This window comes from Sturnira hondurensis, unplaced genomic scaffold, assembly GCF_014824575.4.
Source record: "Sturnira hondurensis isolate 20B ecotype Veracruz unplaced genomic scaffold, ASM1482457v3 Scaffold0006413, whole genome shotgun sequence".
Lineage (NCBI taxonomy): Eukaryota > Metazoa > Chordata > Mammalia > Chiroptera > Phyllostomidae > Sturnira > Sturnira hondurensis.
The window spans coordinates 8,245,797-8,272,797 of record NW_028079044.1 but is presented as its reverse complement, the minus strand read 5'-3'; the positions used below and the strand labels follow the sequence as shown (position 1 = coordinate 8,272,797).

The following is a 27,001-nucleotide window of genomic DNA, read 5'->3' as shown; positions in this document are numbered from 1 at the left end:
ATACATCAGTTGACAATTATGGATGTCCATCTTTTAACTAAAGATGCACCAGGCAGTGATATAGCCTGATTCAACTGTTATAAAGTTGATAATTTTGCATTGTATGAAAATATATTTCACCATAAACTTTCCTATCATGGTTTAAGCATTCATTGATGCTTATGGCCTAAATCAATTATTTCTTTAGAAATTAGAAAATGGTCATTTTGATACAAACCATTGGAGATGACAATTAGACATCTAAAGTGGATATATCATGTAGTAGTTAGTTATGCAAGTCTGAAGGGTGAGATAAAATAGATAAATTTAGAAGTCATCAGTACATGGCTGACATTTACCATATTTTGCCATGCATAATGCACAATGTTTTACAGAAATTTTTTAGGGAAAAATAAGAATGTGCATTATACACAGGTAGCACTAAACCATAGGTGAGCATTATATGTGGAAAAATACAGGTAATATCCGTAGAGTAGCTGGGACTACTGAGAGGAGATGGTATATAGAGAAGAGGGACCAGTAATGAGCGATGAGGCACCCCATTAGTTACACCTGGATGAAGAACAGGTGGGGGATGAGAGCCAGCATCTCCACCTCCTTAATATCATTTCTCATAATTATATTTTAGCATCTTCTCTTGATTATGATAATCATTTCCCAACTGATGACAGTAGTGAGTATCCATCATTCAATCTTGAACACCTAAAGATAATGGCTGTATCACTGAATTAAATAATGAGCAAAACAAGTAAGCAAAATAGAACCAGAGGCATGGAAACAAGGAGCAAACTGACAGGGACCAGAGGGAGTAGGGAAATAACAAAGGAAAGAGGGGGAAGGGTCTTGTTAAAGAACAAGTTTAAATGACCCATGGACAAGGACTATAGGGTGAGGATTAACTGTGGGAGTGGCCTGGGGAGGGGACAGCAATGGGGGAAAATTGGGACAATTGTAATAGAACTAATATATACATATATATTCTAAATTTTTCAAAAAAAAATCTTTGTATAGTATCTCATCTTGTTCCCTTGGAGTTGTTATTTCTTAAATAATAAACCTTATCAAAGAGAATGCTCATTTACAAATTCAACTTATGAAAGGTGATTTGGATATGTTTTCTTTAAGGACTAAGACAGTATTTAGCAATAAATTATGTAAAAATCTTTAAGTCAAATAAGACAGGAGGATTCAGATGAAAGGATACAACTGTCTTCAGCTGTTAGCTACAGTTCAGTATATCCATGGTGTGGGGGTGGGAGTTGGCCAGTGAGTGTGATGAAAATAGCCTCTTTAGACAAGGGTACATATCTATTCATGGAAGACTAAATTGCTATTTAAGAAGTTTCCAGAAGCTTTTAGGTCTATAAAACCAAAGATATTTAGTCAGTTAACTGAAAGCTCAGTGTAGGACAGGGAATTGTAGGTTTGGAGACTGGCCTAATTAGGTGTCCTCAGAACAGTATTAGTGTGGTCTCACTACATATTCGTATTTATATATGTACACACACAAAAACAAAGCTAGGACTTTGAGAAAATTACTCTCCTTTTCTGGACTTTATTTCCTTAATTTATATAATGAGGGTGTCAGAGTATGAAATATATAAGGTTGCTTTCATTTAAAATCTTTAGCTCCTTAAAAAGCTATTGGCAAAATGTTCTTAGGCTATCTTTTTCACAATATGTGGCTTTTAGGGTGAAAATGCTATGATTATATTAAGAAGGAATGGATTATGTTGGGAAATCTGTTATTAAACTTTCAAAGTTAAATTCTTAGCCTCATTGTTAAAATGAATCATTAACAACTTTAAATTAACTTCACCTAAGTTTCATGATGGGCAGTCCATCTCTGTCAAACTTAAATGAAAAGATTACTGAAACTAAAATTTAAAAGACTTTATGTTCTCATTTTACAGGTCACTAAGTCACTCTCTTGAACAATTTGATATCTCTGAATCTCAGATTTCTTGTGTACAAAGCAGAAATTATAAAAAATATCTTCTTAAAGAGTACTTCAATGAAAATGAAATGACATTTTGAAGTGTTTTACACATGTCAATTGTATTATAATTAAATATATCCTACAAAGTCTATAATAGTGCTATATAACCTGATTATTAAGATATCATAAATGGAGACCAACTCAAATATCCTCTAAATTCTTAAAATACTTGCTTTATTTTGTTTAGAGGACTGGTGTATACTTAATTTAGTAAATAGTTAATGGGCGTTTACAATGTACCAGAAAATATACTTATGATTAGTGAGAACAATAATTTTCAACAAATAAAAAAAGTTTCCAAAAAGAGATACCATATGAGGACTTTGAAAACAGGTTAGAGGTTTCGAGAAAAACTTTAGTGTGCATCATAATTACCTGGAGGGGCTTGTTAAAACACAAAAGGTGGGGTCTCACTCTGAGTTTGGGATTCTCTAGGTCTGAGATACAGGGGTGAAAATTTGCATTTCTATAATGTTCCCAGGTGATGGTGATGCTGCTGGTTCTGGAATCGCCTTCTGAGAACCACTGCTTCAGTGTCATTTATATCTAAATACCTTAGCATTCCTGTTTATCCTTAAGCACGCAGAATATTGGGACAATTCTTCTCAAACTTTTAAGAATCTTCCAGACATGTGATTCCATGTTGAGGGTAATAAAGATGCGAGGGTGTGTTCTTATTCATCTTTGCACAGCCTTGGCATATTACAATGATGTTTTGCAAATACCAGGGCTCAAAAATGTGCTGCATAGATTGAAATATTAAATAATTATGCAGTAAATATTAACAAATTCCTTATTCATTTAAACCCTTAGTGAAAGGGAATGGATGATTACCACTCCTAAGATAGAAAAATGTATAGACAGTATGGTCAAAGAAAAATTTACTTTGGTTCATTAAGTCCATCAGTAATCCTCACGTTTTGCCTTAGATATCTGTGAGTGCAGTGTATCAGATGCTTTACATTTGTTAAGCCACAGAGCTGTAATATATGGTATATGATATAGTGAATGGAATGTAATACATGGCATTATGTATTATTATATACATGATAACATTATTCTGTATGCTGAAGGCGTATGGGAGACCCTGTAGAGCAGTGGTCCCCAACTTTTGTGGCACCAGGGACCAACCGCCTTGGTGGAAGACAGTTTTTCCGCAGACCGAAATGTGGGGTATGGTTTCGGGACATTCACGCTCACCTCCTGCTGTGCGCCCAGTTCCTAACGGGCCTGGACTGGTAAAGGTCCGCTGCTGCCGGAGGCTGGGGACCCCTGCTGTGAAGCATGCTAATAGGAGATTGATGGTAGTGAAAAATGGTGAGGTGAGGCAGGTTCCAGTAAAAGAAGCAACATAACACTCTGTAAAAACTTTGTATACTGGAAAAACATGGAACTCCCAAGTTGTAGCTGCATTTCAATAAAACGTAACAAAATCACTAAAAGCGTTGTTGTACTAATCGGGATAGAAAGACCATTTTCAGTCGGATCTGCGCAACTGAACACAACCTTGCCTTCCGCCTCTTGCTGGGGCCACTGCTGCCTCGTCACGAGTCACATCTACTCTAGCTGGGCTCAAGCCCAGGTGGTCCCGCCAAGACTGGACCATCATTTCCGCCCCGGAAGCCTCGAGGCTTTTTCCCGCCAATGCTCGGGTTTCCGCCTCTCAACGCAGGCGGGACTGCGCATGTGCAGTGCCCGTCCGGCTCCTGGACCCCCTGAGGCTCCACGGACCGCGAGCCATGGAGGAAACAGAAGCGAGCCTGTTGCACCAATGTCCGCTGCTTCTGCCCCAGAACCGAGCGAAAACCGTGTATGAAGGATTCATTACGGCTCAGGTACTCGCCGGTGCTGTTGTCTCGCTAGGAGAGCCTCCCTCTCGGGGCGCAGCTCCGCCCCTTGGAGCCTGCGACCAGAGCGAGTTAGGAGCCCCGACTAAAGGGTGTTGAGAGCGGTAACACGTAACGACTGCTCGGAGAGTGGAGACTGCAGGTTTGAGAACCGCCGCCGTTGCTGGAAACGTTCCTCGTCGCCCCCGCCGCCGCGCCAGGGTCCGGGTCGCTGCGCGGCCACGGGCGCCCGGGCGGAGTGGAGGTTCACGCCCCTTTTCCCTCCCCGCTCAGTTGCTTCTATCCGAATTCAGCGGCCCTCTCACTGTTCTTTTAAACAGTCTGTTTAAACTGTTCTTTTTGGTTTTGGAATTTTCTGCCTACCTATTCTCACACCGCCCACGCCCACGCCGGTTGGGGGCCATTCATGGGAATCCCTGCTAATTATTCTATTAGTGTTTCCTGTAGAAAGAACTTTTTGAAGAAAAACCATTTTGGCGCTTTGTCGAGTCCTGTGTACCCGACCACATCTAGTTGTGATGTTTTGTAGGAAATTGACGACACAATGAGTTGGGTTTGGTGACTCCAAGTAACCTCTCTTGTGGGGTTATTACATATAGAAACACACGTGTAAGGCTTACAAGTTTACAAAGCGCTTTCCGAGTACAAGCTCACTTAATCCTCAGCCTTTTGAGGGAGACATTTTAAAAAATCACCATTCTCGTTTCATAGTTGAATAAATCAAAGCATGGGAAAATGGAGAGGTCAAGTTCCTCGTCCATGATTACAACAGAACCCCTTAAATTTAGGCTGATTCCACACCTGGATTTTTCCTCTTTGCATTTGCAGCAGGACACCTTAGGAGGGCATTTTGAGTATAGGCTTTGTTCCCTGACCATTTTACTCAACATCCTGCCCCCTTCCCAGCACAGTATTCTTTGAGGATTGGGGCTGTCTCCTAGGAATTACCATGTGTTTTGAAGACTTCTTAAAACATAACACCTCTCAAAAATACTGAGTGCATTATCAAAATCACTTGCTAAACGAAACTTTTACCAGTCCCTAAGAATCTTAGGTGCTCAACAGTTTGAGATTAAGTTGCGGACAGAGTGCCCCTTTATATCTAAATACTCCCAGTATATTTCATGAGAACAATGAAACATACATACATAACCACATTAAAAATCAATATTTAAAAAAGACTTTTTAGAGAGAGGGGAAGGAAAGGAGAGAGAGCGGGAAAGAAATATCAACAGGTTGCCTCTTGTTACACACTCTGACCACAGGCCAAACCTGTGACCCTGGCATGTGCCCTGACCAGGAATGAAACCAGGGACTTTTTGCATTGCAGGAAGATGCCTAGCCCACTGAGCCATACCTGTCAGGGCAAAATCAAAATATTTGATCATGATATAATCTGGAGCCCGTTTTCAGTTTTTTTAATGTTTCAGTTAAATTATTTTAGCCCCCTACCATCTGATGATGTAAGATACTGCATTACTGATGTAAGATACTGATGTAAGATACTGCATTAGTTGTCCTGTGCCTTTAACATGAAATAGTTTCTTAGTCTTTCCTTGCTTTTAATAAACTTGACAATTTTTAAGAGTATAGGTTGGTTATTAGGTACAATGGCCCTCAATTTGGGTTTGACTTATGTTTCTTCATCATTAAATTCAGATTGTGCAATTTGGCAGAGATGCCCCAGAAACAATGTGTTCTTTTCAAGGCATATGACATCAGTGGGTTTGGTTGTTAATATTGTTACTTTTGGTAACCTGTTTAAGGTGGCATCTGCCAGACATACCATTGTAATTAATAAGTACTTTTTAGGGAGTTACTGTGAGGCATCAGACTTTCATACCCATACCCCTGGTGTAGCATCCGTTGACTCTTGTTTGAGTCAGTTAATACTGCAGTGGTTGCCGAATGATTTTCTAATTCCATCATTGCTTCTGTATTAATTGGCATTCTATGATAGAAATAGCTTTCCTTTTTTCTAATTTATTCATATCAGAGCAGACTCCTGGATTTTAAAAATAATTTATTTAATAGGTTATAATCATGACCTCCCTTATTTTGATGCTTACATTGTCCCTGATTTGGCTAGTGAGAGCACATTTTTACTGATATAAATTTTTAAGGCTTTGCATTCCTTGTCACCATGTTAAAATTATCCTATGGATGCTGACATGTAGTGATTTATCATCATTTTTCAGAACTTACGTAATTTTACTTTTTAGTTGCCCTGCTCCTAGGAGTTACTTAATAGAAGATGTTAAAAATTTATCATGGAAAGTGTTTTGTGATTTTTAATTTTATTACTAAGTTTTAGTTTTATTGCATTGTAATTAGACAGCATTGTTTGTACAAATTCTACTCTGTGCAACTCATTGATCCTTTGTGTGAGTGATTCAACTGTAATTAAAAGAGGGTTTTTTCTCTGTTATCAGCTCCAGTGAGCTTTGATAGTTTGTTTCCTTCAAGGAATTTGTTCATTCATCTAGGTTTTTAAAATGTTGGCTTTAAAATTACTTATATTATTCTCTTATTATCACTTTAATGGTACTCTTTATATTGGCTATCTTTTGCTGCATAACTAATTATTCCAAACCTTAATGGCTTAAAGCAACAAATTTATTATTTCACATTTTTGTGGATCAGGAATTTGGAAGTGACTTTGCCAGTGGTTTTGGATCAGTGATTTTTATGAAGACGAGGTTGGCCAAGATGTCAGTTATCTAAAGACTTGACTATAGCTGAAAGGTTTGCTTCCATAATTGCGTATTCACATAGCCATTGGCTGGAGGCCTCAGTTTTATTTTGTTTTAGTTTTTTTCTTTCAGTTTTTTACTGCTCTTGATTAGGAGGCTTCAGTTCCACACCACAGAGACCTCCGTAGTGTTGCTGACTGTCAAGGACACATGGCAGCCAGCTTCCACCAACTAGCTAGTGAGTGATGGGACAGGGAGATCAGTCAGAAAGTTGCACAGTGCTTTTCTTCCCTATTCTCTGAAGTTACTGTATTTTTCAAACTATAAGATGCATTTTTTCTCCAAATTTGGGAGGAAAGCAGGTGCGTCTTATAGTCTGAATGTAGCTTACCTGGTTTGCTGTGGGGGCAGCGGCAGGGGCGGCCTATGTTATTTGTGTTATTAAATATTTTACCACATTTTTTGCTTCAAAATTTTTTTTCCTATTTTCCTCCTCTAAAACCTAGGTGCATCTTACGGTCCAAAAAATTCGGTAGATATACTTACTCTGCTTTATTCTGTTTGTTAGAAGCAAATCTCAAGTGCAGCCCATAGTCAAAAGGAGAGAAACAAGGCACCAACACATGGAGGTGGTGTCCCCAATACTGTTATTTGTATTTCGTGTCTTTTTTAAAATTTCTGATGTATCTGGACAGAGGCATATACGTTTTATTGATTTCTTCAAAGAATCTGCTTTTGATATCATTGATTTTTCTCTATTTCTGTTTCTGTTTCATTGATTTCTGATTTTAAGTTCACTAATTTCTTAAGGTGGAAGATGGGGTCATTGATTTTTGAGACCTTTCTTCCTTTATAATATAGATATTTAGTGCTATAATTTTCCTTTAAAGACTGCTTTAGCTATTTCACACACATTTTAGTGTGTTATAGTTTTTTATTTAGTGCAAAAATAATTTTTCTTCAATTCATATATTACCATAGCACTAGATAATTCTAAATATTCAAGGATTTTCCAGATATCTTTTGATATTGATTTATGATTTAGTCACAGAACATAATTTTATGATTTGAATGCTTTTAAATTTGTTGGAACTTACTTTATGGCCTAGAGTATGATCTGTCTTGGTAAATGTTCTGTGTATTCTTGAATGTGTGTTTTGCTGCTGTTGGGTGGAGTGTTCTCAATCGTCAGGTCAAGTTGATTCATAATGCTATTCAAGTTTTCTGTATCCTCACTCATTTTCTGTGTACTTACTAAAGGGGGTATTGAAATCTCCAACTATAATTTTTCAGTTTCTTCCTTATTTCTATCAGTTTTTGCTTCATATATTTTTAATTTCTTTAGTTAGGTACATAAACTCTTAAGATTGTTAATCACTCTTGATGAACTGATTCCTTTATGATTATGAAATGCCCTTTTTTATCCATGTTAATAATCATCCTGGAATCTCTATTTTCGATATTACGATAGTGACTCCAGCTTTCTTTTGATTAGTGTCGGCATAGTTTATGTTTTTTCATTCTTTGTGGTGTGCCTATTTATATCTTTATATTTAAATTGGATTTCTTTTTGCTTTGCATTTTATATCCAATCTGATAACCATTTGTGTTTAATACAGTTATTGATATGATTGGGTTTAAGTAGAATACCCTGCTATTTGTCTTCTGTTTATTCCATGTACTATCTATTTAAATTTTTTTCTACTTTTCTATAATTTACATTAATTGAGTTCTTTTTATAATGGCACTTATCTCTTCTGTCAGCTTATTAGCTCCACCCCCACCCCCTGCCGAGGCAACCTCCAGATAGTTGCTTTGGGGTCTACACTATACGTCTTAAACCTGTCATGGTTCTCCTTAAAGTAATACTAGGATTCCATTTTACATGCCCTGTTGATTTGTCAGCTCTATTATTTTGTCTCTCTTGTTTAGTGCTTGCTCTAGGGTTTACAATATGCATCTTTAACTTGTCTAATCTACTTTAAAGTATAACACTATTCTTAAGAGTTTAAGAATCTTACATCAACATATTTCTGTTTCTCATTTCCTGGCTTTTGTGCTATTGTTGTCATATATTTTATTTCTATTTATCTTATAACTCTCCAAATACAGTTATTAATTTTTAAAACAATTACTTAAAAAAGATATTATTTTTATATTTTTAGAGAGATGAGAAGAGAGAGAGGAAGAGAGGGAAAGAAACATCTTTCTTTCACACCCCAACTGGAGACCTAGCCTTCAATCCAGGCATGTGTCCTGACCAGAAATTGAACCGAAGACCTTTTGGTTCACAGGCCAGTGTTCAACCCACTGAGCCACAGTAACCAGGGCTTAACAATTACTTTTTTATTAATAGACTTGTTTTAATGTAAAAATTAAGCAGATGGCACAGAGAGTTCCCATATACCATCCCATTCCCCACAGAAACACAGTTTGGCTTATTGTACTAATATCTTACATTAGTATGGTACATTTTTTATAATAATGTACCAGCCAATACTGGTACGTTATTATTAACTCAAGTCCATACTTTATTCAGATTTTGTTAGTTTTTACTTAATAATGTTTTTCTGTTCCAGGATCCCATCTAAGATAACACATTTTTATGTCTCTGTAGACTTCTTTGATTGTGATTATTTCTTTTGATTTTTTTAAAAGATTTTATTTATTTATCTTTAGAGAGTAAGGGAAGGAGAGGAGAGAAATACCAATGTATGGTTCCCTCTTGTGAGTCCCCTGCTGGGAACTGGCCTGCAACCCAGGCATGTGCCCTGACTGGGAATCAAACCATGATCGCGTGGTTCGAAGGCCTGCGCTCAATCCACTGAGCTACACCAGCCAGGGCTAAGATAACACATTATTATGTCTCTGTAGACTTCTTTGACTGTGATGATTTCTTAGATTTCTCTTGATTTTGATGATTTGACTCCTTTATGATTATGAAATGACCTTCTTTATTAAGAAGTGCTAGTCAAGTGTATTGTGGGATGCTCTACTGTAGTTTCTCGTGATTAGACTGGGGTTATGAATTTTTGAAAGGAACATCACAGTTTAGGTACCATTTCTTCAGATCATGTTGAGGGTATAGATTACCAATATGATTTATTAATAATAGTGTTGACCATGATCATTTGGCTGAAGTGGCATTTGTCAGGTTTCTCTACTATAAAGTTGCTTTTTGTTCCACTTAACCATACTATACTCTTGGGAAGGAAGTTGCTATGAGCAGCCCCCATTAATGAGTGAGGAGTTATGTTCCCCTTCCTTTAAGGTAGGGTATCTATATAATTTATCTGGAATTCTTCCACGTGGGAGATTAGCTTAACTCTCCTGTTTACTAATTCACTTATTTAAAACAGTATGGATTCAGTAACATTTATTTTATATTTTCAGTTGTAATCCATTCTTTCTTCATTTGTTGTTCAAATTGTTCCAGCTTTGGCACTGTTGATAGTCTTTTAAAGACATTTTTTTAAATAAGAAAAAAAGCCTTATATTTACTTGTATACTCTTACTTGTTCTCCTTATTTTATACAAGATTTCCATCTCATTTCATTTATTTTCTTCCTAAAGCTTTTCCTTTAAGATTTCATGTCATATGTGTCTGCTACTGATTAATTCATTCAGCTATTACAGGTCTGAAAAATTGTTTTATTTGGCTTTTGAAAGGTACTTTCACTGGGTATTATATTCTATGTTAACTTCTTTTTTCTTTTTGTGCTTTAAAGATGTTTCTTTACTGTCTTGCATTATTTTCTGTGAGAACTTTTTTTATCTTTGTTTCTCTTTAAATAGTGTGTTATTTTTTTCTCTCACTGCTTTTAAGTTTGCTCTTTTCGTCATTGGCTTTTGTACATCATGACACCCATGATGTACTTGGGTGTCGTTTCTTCATCTTTTCCCTCCATAGAGTTTGTTGCAGCTTTTTAATTTTTAATTTTTAGATTCGTGAGGCTTTTTTATTTAATTTGGAAAAACTTTGGCCATTATTTCTTCAAAAATATTTTTTGTTTCTCCTTCTCACCTGTATTGGTTACTCCAAATACAGACGTGTTAGGCCAGTTTACGTTGTTGTGTAATTCTTTCATGGTCTCTTCATTTTTTAAAACTGTCTCTGTGATTTTTTTGGTAGAAATGTTCTATTTCTGTCTTTGAGGTACACTACCATCTTCTTTTGCACGGTTTACTCTGCTGTTAATGCCATCTAGCATATTTTTTGATTTTAGACATTATGTTCTTTATCTTTTCAGTTAGGTCTTTGTATCTTTTCTGTGTCTATTTATCAATCTTGTGCTTTCCTCAACCTTCTTGAATACATGTAGTATTGTTATAACTGCTTTAAAAATTTAGAGCAGTTTTTTCACCTGCCATTTTTATGTTTGTTTCTCTTGATTTTTCTTTTAATTATGAATCTTACTCTCTTGTTTTTCTGTATACCTGGTATGTTTCAATTGAATGCCAGACATTATGCATTTTACTTGTATATTAGATATTTTTTATTCTCGTAAATATTCTTGATATTTGTTCTATGCTGTAGTTAAATTACTTGGAAAACATCTTTGTAATGTTTGCCTTTATGTTTTGTTAAGCAGAAACAGAGTAGACTTTAGCCTAGACTAATGTAGGTTCTACCACGGAGGCAACACTCTTCTATTTGTTAGCTCTTACTGTATAAGGTTTTCCACTTTGGTTAGAACATGGCTATTCCCAGCCTTGTGTGGGCAAGCTCCAAGGTGGTTTTGCATGTTCCATTCTCATGGTACCCCAGCTTTGGGTGGTTTTCTTGCATCTATGCAGCATTCACTACTTAGTTGAAGCCTCCTTTTGAGGAATCCTCTGAAGTTCTCTAGGTCTACTTTCTGTAGTTCTTTCTTCTCCATGTATTTTCTCTTTGATACTGTTCATCATGAATTCTGTATATCTTGGCTTCTCCTAACTCACTCCAGTTTTCTGAAATCAGGGAGAATGTTGGCTGTATTTGGTTTTTCATCCTTGCCCTGCTGCCTGAAAATTCTTATAAAGATATTCTCATCTGTTTCTCTGTCAAGGACCACTGTCTTACAATGCCTGTTTCTTGATGTCTGAAAATCATTGTTTCTTACATTTTTTTAATCCTCACCCAGGAATATGTTTATTGATTTTTTTTAACAGAGAGAGGAAGGAAGAGAGAGACAGAGAGAGCAAGCACGTGACATTGATGTGAGAGAGAAACATCAGTTGGTTGCCTTTTCTGTATGGACTCCTATTTGGGATTGAACCCACAGCCTAGGAATGTGCCCTGACCAGGGATCAAACCCACACCCTTTTTGGTGTACTGGATGATGTTTCAAACAACTGAGCCACCTGGCCAGGACTCATACGTATTTAGTTCAATTTTTTACTTAATGTGGGAAGGTAAATCCTCTCTTTCCCTTTTTTAATCGTGGCAAGAAACAGAAGTTCCCTTTAAGTTTCTTAAAAATTCTATTCCATTGTTGCTTTAAAAAATCTCGCTTTGAGAAGTCTGATGCCAAACTTATTCTGTTTCCCATATAAATTTTTTGATATTTTTGTTAGAAGCTATGGACTTTCTTATTTTTAAAGTGTGTTCTTTAAGATAAATCTCAGAGTGGGTCATTATGACCCACTTTTCTCATGTTTCCATTTATTTTTTTTCCAGTATGTACATTTCCAGAAAGTATACTTGGATTATATATAATTTTAAATCTTTTGTACTATTTTGTTTTCCTTTTAAAGTTCTCCAATTATTTGTAGATTCAATTTTTCTTTTGCTTATTTTCCATTTCAGATCAATTTGACTGTTTGCGATGGTTTATAAAATTTTTAGTTCAAGAATACCAGCTTCTGACAGTTTATTTAATGGACAATGTTTTTGGTAGTGCCCAGGAAGAAGTTGAGTGTTTTTATTTTATTATATAAGAGCCTACATTCACCATTCTTACTTATTTTTTCTTTTAACACCCAGTTTCCAAAGGATGTCTCTTCCTGCCTTTTTACCATCTTCTATTCCTACACATCTTTTCTAAGACAGGCTTCTTGACTTTTGTGTTCATATTTAGTCTCCTCCCTGTAGTCAGTGTTCTACCAGATTCTGAGCTGTGAGACTCTTTATTAGTATTTCTGCACTTGGTCCAGTCCCCTCTTCTCTATTCCATGCATTTTTTTCTGAACCCCCTAGTTGTCTAAAAGGACTCACTGTGCGAGCTGCAGAGTGGAACCGCCGGAAAGTGGCCCATTGATATTTTTTCTACAGGTAATTTGAAATTGATTGTGTTCTCTGTCTTCTGATTTTGTTGAGGACATGAGATTTTTGCGGTTTTTTTCTTGTTTTTAATATTGATCTCTATAATTTCGGGGGAGGATATACGGATAGATTCACATTTAGGCAAATGTCAGTACTTTTGTTTCTTCTAAGCCTGGAAAATCTGCTTCTTAAAAGCAATTCACTAAAAAAGCTAATTTGGATATTTTGTTTAATCAGAAAAGTATGATGGCATGTGACATGGCATCTGACCTTTTAAACTGGCTGGATTTTGCAAATAAGGGACTTAGAAATTTTATCCTTTCAGATAACAGATCAGTAGAGAACTTTTACTATTTTTCATGTACATTTTGAATTCCAGATTGTTCTTACACCTATGAGTGGGATGTCTGTAAAGTTAGGTTAAAGTTGCTACATAATATCTTTTAGTGCTTTAATAAAATAGTGAATTATTGTTACTTGACCTTTTGAAAAGGTCAGTAGTACATTTTGTTTCATTTTTTTTAAAGGACATTTAAATGTAATGAAAGTCAGAACTGTAATATTACCATGAAAGTAAAGGTTATGGGGTACATTTAATTGTGTTCCTCTATTTTTGAAACTGCTTTGAGGGAGTCAGTGCTAAAATTCTCGTGGTAATTGTTTTTTTGAGAGTTTTATTGCTCTTTTTCATTTTATACTGTTGGAGTAAAAGATTATAATTGTTTGTCTTTTTCCGCTTACTTTTGCTCAGATTTCATGTGTATTAACCTATTTAAGGTACAAAGTTGAAGCTGCTTACTCATTCACTTTCTGAAGAAAGTAAAACTGAATGTATTTCTCAGAGAACAGTCCTTAAAGACTCTTGAGTAAAATTTGGTATGCTCAAATGTATAGCTAGTAAATGTTTAAATTAAAAGAAGTAATGTAATATGTTAGCAGTTTTATTTGTTAAAGGTCTGCAAGTGTGGGAGAATTAAATACATTCTGATTTATGAAAGTATTCCTCTGATGTTTATATATTTAGATTATTTAACTACATATATTTTCATTTTATAAAGTATAGGAAATTGAAAATGTGAAGCCCAAAATGTATTGCATATTCCTATTTTACATTGTGATTTTTCTTCTGTATGCAAAGTGATTTAAAGGAATTTTGTTCTTAATAAATTATTTTCTAAAAAAATAACATTAAAAATTTTTGTGCCTACAATTAACAATTTCTTATATTTCTTATGTTTATGTTTCTTAAACTTTCTCTGTGAAAGGTCCTATCTTAGTGTTCTGGTTTCCCAATAATTACAAAGTTTCAGACAGCTTTTTTCCCTCAGATGCAGTATTCTGTTGCGTATAGTTTTAACAGGTATAAACATTTGGATAAAGTTGATACCTTTCAGAAAATAAAAGAAACATTGCCTTTTCTATGTGATTCTAAAATTAAGTGAAACTCATGACATTAAGTGAAAGATGAAAATGTGAATGTTTTCAATATTTTCCACAGGAAAGAGATTTCCACATTAAAATATTGTTGCCTGAAGATTTGCAACTAAAGAATGCAAGGTGATGAGGTGTTTTGTTCTATTTATACATCTTTGTGGGATGGGTGGTTAGTTAATCTGCTACGACCTGATTTGAGTCATTAAAGTTTTTTCTAAAATGCTTATCAGTTATTTCTGATTTCCCCATCAGTGTGCATTTGTAGATGATTTCTCCTGGTGCTGAAGGGCTTTTCAGTGGTGACACATTAATTCTCTATTTTTTTCCATGAAAGCAGTAACAGCAATTGTGTAAGTTTCTCTAACAAGTACTGAACAGAAGTATAAAGGGAGACTACATAAGAATTAGAAGACTGTTTCCAACTGCTGACTGATGTTATAGTCTGTGTATATTCCATCTGTTGCCAAAACCTGTATTATCAGATCAGTCCAGTGTAAGTTAGGTATCAATGTGGGCTGTTGGACAGCCTGTCAAGGAATGTCAGAAGATGAGACTGGAAATGAGGTAGTGCCCCAGATCTCATTTCTGCTCCTAAATATCCATAGGGGTGCAGGGGAAGAAGAATCCAGAAATACTTGCAAGTAGAATTAACAGGATTTTGTGACGGTAGAAGTGGGAAATAAGAGGGAAAGAGGAATGGAGATGCTTTTCAAGTTCCTGGCTTAGATCACTAAGGTAGAGAAGAGGTCACTAATGGAAAAATAGAAGAGAAATTGTTTTTAAGACTTATCAGGTGTGAAATACCAAGAGGAACTATTTAGTAGATAGTACTGTGTTGTGGAACTCCAGTGTGAGACCTGGAATGAAGATGTTTGTGGAAGTCACAGTATACATGGGCATTGGGACTATGAGTATGGATAGACTTCCCAGTGCCTGCATAGGTGGGGTGAAAAGAGAAAGCCACTAAAAGGCTCTTGAGGGCATACTAAAGGACTGGCAAATGAAGAGGACCCTACAAGGAGACTAAGGGTTGACTAGTAAAGAGGAAATCTGAAACCAGAGACTTAAGGAATGGTTAACAGTGCTGAGTGTTGCAAAGGGATCATGTTAGATAAGATTAGATTTTATGTAGATAAAAGCCAGGTGTGTTTTAACCTGTGTAAACTACTTTGAAAAGTAATGTTGGGAAACCTCAGAGAGGCATCCTACTTCTAGATTAGTGAAGTCACTTCCCTAGAAAGGTGTCTTACCTAGCAATGTTGAGAGCACTGCTGGAGTGAGCCAGCGGATAGATGAACATGAACTTATCACTAACACAATTAAAAGTCTGTATTCTTTTAGTTGCATTACTCTGGAATTTGAAAATTATATTGGTACATATACTTTTCAAATACAGTTCTATATATTATGATCTAAACTGTTGTTTTTATTTAACCCATCTTGAATCAGAATCTAGTTCAATAAAAAACTTTGCCATGTTAAAACTTAAAAGATGTACTTTTTGCATATCTTTTATTGGTTGCAGTTATTTATATATTGAAATAAAATTAGTACTGAGAGTTTGAAGACTTTCAACTCTATAAGTGGTAAAACTTGCCAGAACTATGTTTATGTCATTCTTTTCTATGTTCATGCTTGCTTGTATTATACCTTTTTTCCTATTTTGAACAATGAACACATTATTTTATTCCATTAAAATTTTAGATTACTATGTAGTTGGCAGCTGAGGACAATACTTAATGGATACCATCAAATAGTACAGCAGGTGAGTCCTTCAAAAGGTTTTAAACAAGGATAAGAAGTCACTAAGTTTAATCTTTTTTAAAGACCTACTTTGCAGAATGTTGTAATAAACTGTTTAATAGTTGCTAAATTTTATAGGTTTTATCTCTATGAAATATTTTAAGGATCCATACATTATAGAAAATGTTTTGTCTCGGAATCCTAGTGCATCTCCAGGCAGCATTTATATTGAAACTAATTTCCATCCTTGAGATTTTAGGCCTTCAAATGCATTCACCTTTATCCATATCTATCACTTTTTGAGTGATTTTTCTTCTAAGACTGAATAGTGGTGGTATGAAAAAATGCCTGGACCCATTTAGGAGTTGTAGGGTATCTGTGGCAAAAATGAGATTGTAGTTCTAGATTAGGAACAGAAAAGGTGTAGTGGAGGTCACTTAGGATTACATGTGTACGTAATAGGAGTAGTAAAGGCAGCATCGATGAGATACAGGCAGTGTTAATTTCATTCTTCTTTTGAAAATTATTTTAAAACCAGAAGTTTGTACCTCTTGTCCACCTTCACCCATTTTGCCTGCCTCCTAAACCCCAGTTTAATTATTCTTAATGTTTAGGTTTCTCTACCCCAACATTTGTTTAAAGATTAGAGAAACTTAAAAACAAAATCACTATTACTGTAGCAACCAAAAGTAATGAAATGGTTCTTGTGGAAAAATAGATTAAGTAGAACTGCATTTCATTTGTGTGTTTTTCTCTCCTATATTTTCTCAATCTAAAAAGGCAGGTTATTATCTATGATAACTGACAATGACAGAAACTCTCACATTAAGCATTACTAACTAAACCACAAAGAAGTAATAGGAGATAAACTATTTGATTTGTAGAATATGAGCTGTCATTTCTGGCAGTATAATTACAGCCGTTTTTTAAGGGTATGTTTAAATTATTTCTTTCTTTTTTCTATCCACTGCCCCCCTCCTCATCCCCCATGACTATTTATATTGTATATTAAAGTTTAAGAAATGAATCTGTTGAGATACTTAAATAACCTGAAAAAATTTAATGAAGACTGAGTAAAATAATATCTGTTTCTCTTCACCAATTCATCAAGGGGTTTCTAGAAAAAGTTCCAATTATGACGTAATCTCCCTATCCAGTTGGTCATGTAGAACCCAGTATTAGTTGAGTCTTTGTTTTATTTCAAAATCCAGCTGAATATTACTATTCTTTCCTTGTATCATTTTTAACTAGTAAATATGGATCAGGGAGATCAGTCGTCTTTTTCAGTGAAGGGCCAGATAGTAAACTTTTCAGGCTTTGTGGACCTAAGCAGGTACTTAACTCTGCCCTGAGGTGCCAAAGCAGCCGTGACAAGAGTTAAAGGAGTGGTTTGGTTGCATTTCAGTACAAATTTATTTACACAGCATGCATTGGCTGGATTTAGCCTCTGGACTGTAGTTTGCAGACCCTGGATATAATTTATTACTCATCTCTAGAAAACGGGGGGGTGGGGGGTAGGATATTGTATAGAAGAAGGAAAAGTCAAAGATTTGTTACACGAACATGGACCCACTCAAAGCTATGTTCATATGTGAATCATATATCTCATGCATTTCTGAAATATCTTAGGTTATTATTTTTGTATCTAAAAAGAGTGAACAAATTCACATATTGATTTTGTCCAGAACTGTGTGGCTATAGTGCAGTGTATCACAAAATATAACAAAAAATACAATATTTGATTTCAAGCAGAGAAATGATAGAGTTTTATTTAAAAAAATTTTTTAAATTAGAATTTTCTTTGCATTTTTATTGTATAATTATTTTATTTTAAGAATGGTTTCTAAGAAATGGAACCATGAGTCTTCAATAATTCATTCTACTTTGGAGAGTTTTTTTGGCCATTTAGTTGTATATGTTTTACTTTATTAAAAGACAGACTTTTTTAAATGTTTTTTTAAATGTTATTTGTTTATCTTTAGAGGGGAAGGGAAGGAGAGAAGGAGAGAAATATCAATGTATGGTTGCCTCTCGTGCACCCCCTGCCGGGAACTGCATCCCTGCTAGGAACTGGCCTGCAACCCAGGCTTGTGCCCTGACTGGGAATCCAACCTCGATCCTCTGGTTCACAGGCCCGCGCTCAGTCCACTGAGCTGTACCAGCCAGAGCAAAGACAGACTGTTTTTGAAATAATATAGATTAATTGTGAAAGGCCAAAAGTTATAGGAGATCTTTAAGGTCAATGAAGAAAATAGATAGTATTATTAATAATTATTAATTAGTTGCTCTACCTAGTTTTTTAATTACATAGATTTTCCTGATTTTTATATACTACACTATTATTTGCACTTACTTTACTCCCATATCACTTTTTTATAAGAAAATAAACAATATTAATGTGATTTGCTAGATTTGCTAAACTCGATAGTAATCAGTGTTGAAGAAGAGAGGAGTTGTGTTTATCTCACCAGAGTAGATTTTAGGTCTTTAATTACTCTTTCAAAATAAAATTGGTAGGAATAGTAAGGATGATGACCAATAGTCCAATTCTAATTCTTCTGTGATATAGATAAAACTATCTTTTTCACATTCACATGGACGTATATTTTATTTCAGTTTCAGTGCATGGAATAATCGTTGTACAAGTGAAATTAATTGAAAATGTTATTTTGATCTAGAGAATGAAGCACTCTCCTGATCTAATGAGCTTTATGATGGAGTTGAAGATGGTTTTGGTATGTGTTTTCTAACATTGATGCCATATTCTCTAGGTCTTGATTGCTTTTGTAATTCCTGTAAAAACTAACATAAGAATTTAAAACTCAACTTCCAGACAGTTACTGTTTAATTTTATTGTGTGCATAAATGTGGATGGTACTCTTCTTGAACTGTGTGAGGAACAGAACTGTTTGTAAGAACCAATTTTATGTTATCATAAACTGGGTATACTAGAAACTAGTCAAGGGCAGATGGTGAAAAAATAAAATGCAGTCCTGGTCTGTTTGGAGAATTTAACATCCTCAGAGAGATTAGGCAGTTACACCTAAAGACATAATACAATGTATAAGTAGTTTTGTATAAAGCTGTAGATTATTTAAAAACTTATTAGGCTTCATTACATACATATTAGTACAGTTTCTTATAGTAATTGGTTATTCAGTTAGTCTATTGTGTATAAAATATTTATTCCGTAAACATTGTATTTTTTAAAAAACTTCTTGTTATGTAAATTTTTAACAAAAACAAAAGGGAGGAGATTATAGTAAATAGCCATGGGGCCATGACTTACCTTCAGCATTTAGGAGTAAGGAACTGGAGTATTTTCTTTAATGTTTACCCCAGAATTTTTTTATTATTGATTTTAAAGCAGAGGAATGGGGAAGAGAGAAGGGAGACACACTGATGTGAGACACATCACTCAGTTGTCTCCTGCACCCACCCTAGTGGGGGGTGGGGCCTACAACCTAGGTATGTGTCCTGATGGGAATCAAACCTGCAACCTTCTGATGTATGAGACAATCCTACAACCAATTAAGCCACCTAGCGAAAGTGGGACTGGAGTATTTTTAGAGAAAAACATGGACATTGAGTCCAGTCCTCCATAAATAGGTCATTGTATATCTTTAATAGCTACGTGTTTTTTGTCTCTCTTTAAATATGCTACTCTAACCCCAACAAAGTTAGTGATAATTCCTTATAGCTGCTGTGTTTGTGTTAGTATGAAGGTAAGGTCCATACTTTATATTTAGTTGCTATATATCTTGTAAGTCTCTTAAGTTATAACAGCAGCTCCTCTTCTGCCCACCCTTTTTTGGGGGGTGCCATATATTCAATAAACCAGATTATGTGTCATGTAAAATTTCCCACATTTTGGATTTGGTTTATTAGATAGCCATGGTCTCTTTTAACATATTCTGCCTTGTTTAGTAATCTGGGAGTTAGATCTAGAGGTCTCAACAAAGTTGGGTTTTTATGTTCTGCTAATAGTACTTTGTGCTCTCTACTTCATATATTGCATCAGAATGTACATGGTGTCTGATAGTTCCTCTTTAAAAGTTAGGGTTGATCAATAGATTTAGATAGATCTAATATAAAGCTTTCCATCACCCTGTCACCTAATGATATTAGCACCCAATGATGATCATTGCCTATATCCACTATTTCATTAGAAGTTACAGATGATGATTTTTAAAATTACATCATTCACGTTTATTAGCTGAAAATCTGTAGAGAACTTCCCCTTATATGCTACTTGTTGAAGTGTAGCTCATACTGGAGAGATAGGATAAGTGTCTATTTCTCTTCTTTTTTTTAAATCAATTTGTAGAATAGTAAGTTTGTGCCTACAAACTGTCAAAGGTAACTAATGATTTTTTAGTATCATTATGAACTCCAGCATATTTATACATTTAACTTCAGTTCATTGCAATTACTATTTTTGATTGTACACTTTTTGGTTAGTGTAAGCCCCTTCATGTTGGCTCCTGAGTTTTCTTCCTTCCCTCCTTTCCTTTCCTTTCCTTTCCTTTCCTTTCCTTTCCTTTCCTTTCCTTTCCTTTCCTTTCCTTTCCTTTCCTTTCCTTTCCTTTCCTTTCCTTTCTTCCCTTTCCTTCCTTCCTTCCTTCCTTCCTTCCTTCCTTCCTTCCTTCCTTCCTTCCTTCCTTCCTTCCTTCCCCTCCCTCCCTCCCTCCCTCCACTCCACTCCCCTCCCTCCCTCCCTCCCTCCCTCCCTCCCTCCCTCCCTTCCCTCCTTTCTTCTTGACACAAGTTTTGCTTTCTGCCACCAGTTGCTCCAGGTTCATTCACTCATCCTATCCCAGAACTGTAATCAGTAATTTCTCCAAAGAACCATGGTTTCTTTGTAGAAAATGGTATTTGGATGCCACAGTCTAGAAACTGATGTGCTCATTCAGTAACTTCTAGACTTTTTTAGTGGAGAAGCTAGGAAAAAATACTTTTTAGAAAGAGCAAATGTGAATTCACATTGATATTTCCACATCAGATTTGGCATTTTAGTGTTGTTACTTATTTGATTTTTATTGCTTGTATCTTTTTTATCTTACTGTGAAAAATCTTTGTATCTGAAGTGTTGGTTCTTTTATTCCTGTTTTAGATCTGAGTCACTGAGCACTTAAGGCCTCAAAACTAGGAAATGTTCAAATTAGGATTTAAATCTTTGTAAAGCTTATGTTCTCTCTACTATGCCTATACCTTTGCCTCCTCCTTCACAAAGCATGTTTTTCTTCTCAACCTTTGCCTTTTTCCTGCTTTGGTTTTAGAATAGGAGTAAGTTGTCTGATCTAAGGTAAAAGGCAGAGTTTACAAATGTCATAAATTTAGGATTAACCTATATTTTCCTCTTCTTTTTCTTTTTTAAAAAGAGAGAGAAACATCAATCTTGCCTTTCACATGTCCCCAATTGGGGACCCAGCCCACAACCCAGGCTTGTGCCCTGACTGGGAATCAAAAGACAACTTTTTGGTTCACAGGCCCGCACTCAATCCTCTGAGCCACACCAGCCAGGGCTAAACTAGTTTTTAAGTTATTATCTATAAGTTCCTCTTTACTTTTAATATTTGTGGATAGCAGTAATTAATATTTCTGAATAAAAATAGAAATTTCAGAGGAAATACTGTAATAGCTGTTATATGTATAAGTATGTGGTAATGAAGAGTTTTTGTTTGTAAGATTGTGATTCATAATGAAATACAAATATATTAGTCTAAGCAATGTACTTAAGAGTTTAGGCTTTTATTTAAAGGTATACGTTTCTTTCAGTCAAACATTATGTCCACAGGAATAGTAAGATAGTAAAGCCTTGGGGATGAGTATTTTCTAAAAATATTTTTACCTTTGATAGGTATCATAGTCTAGAAAAATATTAAAATCTTAAGGTTGAAGGTATAATATTTGACATTTTTATATGATCTTCAGTGCAATTCTTTAACTTTTTTGTGTCTTTTTTTTATGAGAAGTGGAATGATTCGGTTGCATTTTCTGTAAAAAAATGGCCACTTTAGTTAGGCACAAAGAAGATTATGAAATTGTGTTGTATAATCAGGTACTAATAATTCATTGTCTATCATTCCACAGCTAATTTAGGTTTTTTTCTTTTAAACAGGAAGTTGCCTTAAAGAATAAACAAGAGATACATGCATTGCCTCCTCCTCCTCACTTCTACTCAAGCCTTATTGAAGAGATAGAAATTCTTGGTTGGGATAAGTATGTCTATTTTAAAATATGTTTTAAAATATTTTATTTATTTATTTTTAGAGGGAGGAGAAGGGAAGGAGGAAGAGTGAAAGAGAAACATCGATGTGTGGTTGCCTCCCATGTGTTCTCCGCTGGGAACTGGCCTGCAGCCTAGGCACATGCCCTGACTGGGAATCAAACCCGTGACTCTTTGCTTCACAGGCCCGTGCTCAATCCACTGAGCCACACCAGCCAGGGCTAAAATATGTTTTAGAAATGTCTTTTTTTTAATACAGTCAATTTAATATATTTGCAGTTTTAGCCACTCTTTATACCTGTTTTTAGTCTGTTTCATTGTAATTAGAATATCTCATCTTTATTGTGGTTGTAAATTAAAGGGATATTACAAAAAATTGACCTACTATATAAAATACTAAATTTGGAAAAAGTAGCATTTTAATGTACACAGTAAAATATTATCATATTTTCAAAACTTTATTTTTGTTTTGTTTGTTTTTACTGTTGTTCTATTACAATTGTCCCAATTTTTCACCCACTGCTCTTCACTACCCCACCCTGTCCTCACTCCCACAGTTAATCCTTACCCTTGTCCATGTCCATGAGTCATTTATACATATTCCCTGTCTAGACCCTTCCTCTTCTTTTTCCCCTTCTCCCCTTCCCTCCCCCTGCTCTGGTCACTGTCAGTCTGTTCCTTATTTCAGTGTTTTGTTCGAGTTTGCTCATTTGTTTGTTTTGTTCATCTGTTATAGGTGAGATCATATGGTATTTGTCTTTCACCATCTGGCTTATTTCACTTAGTATAATACTCTTAAGTTCCATCCACACTGTCACAAAAGGTAGGAGTTTCTTCTTCCTGCTGCATAGTATTCCATTGTGTATATAAACACACACACACAATTATTTTTTTAGGGTTTTTTATTCCTTCCTATCCGTCTGTCTAGAATAATTTTCCTCCTGCCTAAAGAATTGTCATTAATATTTTTAGTTGAGATATAATTGATATGTAGCATTATATTAGTTTCAAGTATACAACATAATGATTCAATACATGTATATATTACAGAGTGACCCCCACAGTAAGTGTAGTTAACATCCATCACCACACATGGTGACACATTTTTTTCTTGTGATGAGAACTTTTAAGATTTACTGTCTTAGCAAATTTCACATATACAATATAGTGTTATTAACTGTTGTCACCATGCTGTACATTACATTCCCATTATTTATTTTATAGCTAGAAGAACCTATTGACCCATTTCACAATGCTCCATCTACCTCTTGTTTGCTTTTGTGGGTGGTCCTCCAAGGGTTCCCACTGAGAGTTTGGGGATATTCACTGGCACTTTTTCTCACTAGTGGGTTCTAAATTCTAATTCTGAGATTTTTAAATAGTTTCCCTTTTCTTCGTTGGCTTTCTGCTTGGCTTTTTATCCTCTTATCTATCACAGGGTATGGATTTATCAAAAGTTTTGATGGAAAATTGTCAAATTATTAGGCCAAAATCTCTGGTCCTACCTTTCCACTGGATTTCTCTATCTCAAAAGATTGCCAGAAATTCTGCTAGGTTTTTGTTGTCATTGCTACTTACGAGTAGTTCTTGGTGCCTTTTGCTCATATCCTTATTCTCTCGCTTGTGTTCAGAGTTGGTAAATAGTCAAAAGGAAAAGTGGCTGGAAAGTTTTGGCTTATTTCTCCTCTATTCCCCCTTCTTCAGGACCTGGACCCTTCAGGTCCTGCTTGCCTTAGTAGTTATTTGATGCCTTCAGACTTATTTTTTTCTTTTCCCTTTCATCAGGTTACTTTAGTTGTTCTCAGTGGAAGTGCTGGTCTATAGCAAGCTACTCCATCTTAGGTAGACATGGATGTTACCTGTAATTTTAAATGTACTGTTATGGTGATATTGAGGACTAGTTATATTAATTTATGAGATTAGTCTTTATATGATAAGGTACCATTCCCAAATACGAGTTGAGATAGATGGAACCTTTAAATAAAATGTGGCATACCAATGGAGGAAAGAAGACAAAGAAGACAAGTAATGAATTAAGATGTACTAATAGCAATTCTGCTGAAGTTATAGTGATATTGAGGTCTGGCTTAAAAGTGAAGACCTTAGTGTTAGAAATATTTAGGGATATAGGAAGGGATTGGAAAGGAAGAGGAAATGTTTTAGTTTTATTTCTATTATATTGATACGACTGAGTTTGAGGCAGTTTTCTAAGTGAATGTATCATATTTGGAGTTTTATAGCACTTAATTCATGTTATGATTTAATTATAACCAGTAATAACTTTTGTTACATAACACAAAAGACCATAGATGTTAGTAAGTATGGTCTTCATTCTAAATTATATTTGTAAGTCTGTTTTTCTCCTCACATGTATATCCAAATAACTAAATAACTGCAAATTATCTAATAATGAAAAATTTGTGTATTTATAAATTGGTAATGTGCTAATAGTATCAAATTTAAACATTTTGCATTCAGTTGTTTAAAACATACATGTGAAGCAGTGAATAAGAGCCAATCTGACAATAGCTTCTCCATGTTCATTCAATACATAGAGCATTGGCACATACATGGAAGTATAAAGCTTTTATATTCTTATAAAAACATAAAAACTTACATGAAAAGGAGCAGTCTGAGAGTTTCAAGAAAGGTAAGGTCCTTTTTGTCTACAGATAATGTGGGAAGGTTCTTAGAGGAGGTGGGTTTTGGGATAAGCATGGGAGGAACATTAGAAAGCCTTAAAAATGAGGGATTGGTGGAGGCAAGGCTGTAATGATGGAAATGTACAATTCATTTCTGGACTTGGGAGTAAATCAGTTGCTCACCTAAGAGGATTAATATCAGGGCCAGATGAAGGCTTGACTGATAAATTAAGGATTCTTTATATGCAGGTGATGGGGACTCCTTGAGTATTTTTGAGCAAGGACTTGATATGATTAAAAGATGCTTAGGAAGATTGATCTAGTCATGGAAGCCAGGATAGGTTGGTATACAGAAGAGACAAGAAGTAAAGGCATCAGTTAGGTTGTTTTTTGAAATCTAGGTTTGAAGTAATGTTTAAACTTGAGAGTAGTGGTAAAAATGGAAACTCTGGTGTTTTATTAAACCATGAAAGTCTTTAGTTTGCCTTTTGATATTATTACTATACAAATATATCTAGATGTTTAAAGAAAAGAAAAGCTGTGTAACAGGCTGTTGGTCAAAATAGATACAGTATTTCAAGAGATAAAGCACACATTTCTTCTGCTGCTCTGTATTGACAACAGCATTCAGCTATTAACAAGAACAACAAAAACCTCCCTGAAGCTAAAGTATTAATATCCTTTTTAAGTGTTTATAAAACTTAACTGTCATGTTTAGTGCCATTTTAGTTATTACAAGCAGATTTACAAAGACATGCAGCAAATAATAAATTCAAAGTGCCAAGAGTATATTTCAATTTCTTTAGATTTTATATTTGTGTTTTTATACTTTTAGCCAATTTAAATATGCTTAGCTAAGTAATAATACCCAAACTCCTACGTATAAATTTTAAAGTGATTTCATAACTTTAAAAGAATTTGAGCTTTCCAATGATGAAAGTGTTCTAAATATATTATTTACATGAATTGTTTATTTTCTTTAACTCAGTAAAAATTATTTGTGCTATATTGTTTAAATTAAGTTGCCCACCTTAACAATAAAGCAGAACATTTGAAATAGACTGTTTAAAGGCTGATTTTTGTATTACTTGTAAGAGCCTCTCACTGTTTTTTCTCTTTAATATCTCTTTTGTAGACCAAACAAAATTATTCTTTTCTATTGTGAATATATAGAAATATGTTTTTAAAATGAGAATATAGGCTGAACTGCTATTTAAAAAGAGAGCCTCGAATCCTGAATGTTTCAAACAAGATAGAATTTTATTCTTCTCTCATTAACAGTGTAGAGGTAGGCAGATGGTCAGGAGTGAGTACAGGTGGCTCTGTTCCACAAGGTCACACAAGAACTCAGGTTTCCTTGATTTGTTTCGTAACTATCTACTGCATTGGTTAGTATAGTAGCTACTAGCCACATGTGGCTATTGGCATTTATATTTAAACTAAATTAAAATTGCTGTGTCTATACTAGCTATATTTTATGTCCTCCATAGCCGCATATAGCCGCAGTGGCTACTGTTTTGGAGAGTGCAGATGTAGAATACCTCCATTATTGCAGAAAGTGCTCTAGTGGTCAGGACTGCACTAAGAGAGTTATTCTTGTCTGCGTGGTGTTTGCTGGTTCATACTGGTCTGTCTCAGATCTAGTCAAAAGGAAGGGACAGAGAATGAGAGGGGCAGTGAAGAAGAGAAGGCATGGTTTTATTAATAAATGATTGAAAAAGTGCACATATCAGTCACTTTTGTCTTCAGTCTATTGGCCAAAATTTAGTAATATGCTGATACCCAAGGGCAGCTGGGAAGGGTTGCTATTGGGTTGGAAGTGTACCCTGCTAAAACTTGGTGTAGTGGAGGGTGCTAGGGAGGCAGGGGTTCTATTACCAAAAAGAAGAAGGTAAGAATAAATACTAGATCATATGTAGCAGTCTAGGTCACATATTCTCAAGGTATTAATAATCATAATAAGATTTCTCCCTGTCCCCGAAACAAAGTAGACAGAAATCAAGATGAGTAAAATGTGTAATTTTAAATGACCGGGCTGAGATTAACCTGAAATTATAAATGTCTTTTGTGGTTTTGACTTCTTAAAAGTTTAACAATTTTTTTTTAACATTTTGACTTAAGGGACATTTTTTGGGCATGGCGTGGTCTCTAGTGTGTTGTCCACATGCCT

General features: G+C 35.1%; 1 protein-coding gene across 2 annotated transcripts in view; it reads left to right on the top strand.

Moving 5' to 3' along the window:
• Positions 1-3,670: 3,670 nt before the first annotated feature.
• FANCL (FA complementation group L) overlaps positions 3,671-27,001 on the top strand; it is a 58,577-nt gene continuing 35,246 nt past the window's right edge. Inside the window, exons 1-6 of one of the 2 annotated variants that reach the window (XM_037047965.1) lie at positions 3,748-3,834; positions 13,535-13,659; positions 14,282-14,340; positions 15,922-15,982; positions 18,639-18,695; positions 22,082-22,182. In XM_037047965.1, coding sequence (XP_036903860.1) covers positions 18,642-18,695; positions 22,082-22,182 — 155 coding nt within the window. In that variant the 5' untranslated portion in view covers positions 3,748-3,834; positions 13,535-13,659; positions 14,282-14,340; positions 15,922-15,982; positions 18,639-18,641. Of the gene's footprint in view, positions 3,835-13,534; positions 13,660-14,281; positions 14,341-15,921; positions 15,983-18,638; positions 18,696-22,081; positions 22,183-27,001 lie in introns of both variants that reach the window. The other variant, XM_037047966.1, reaches the window with a different exon arrangement.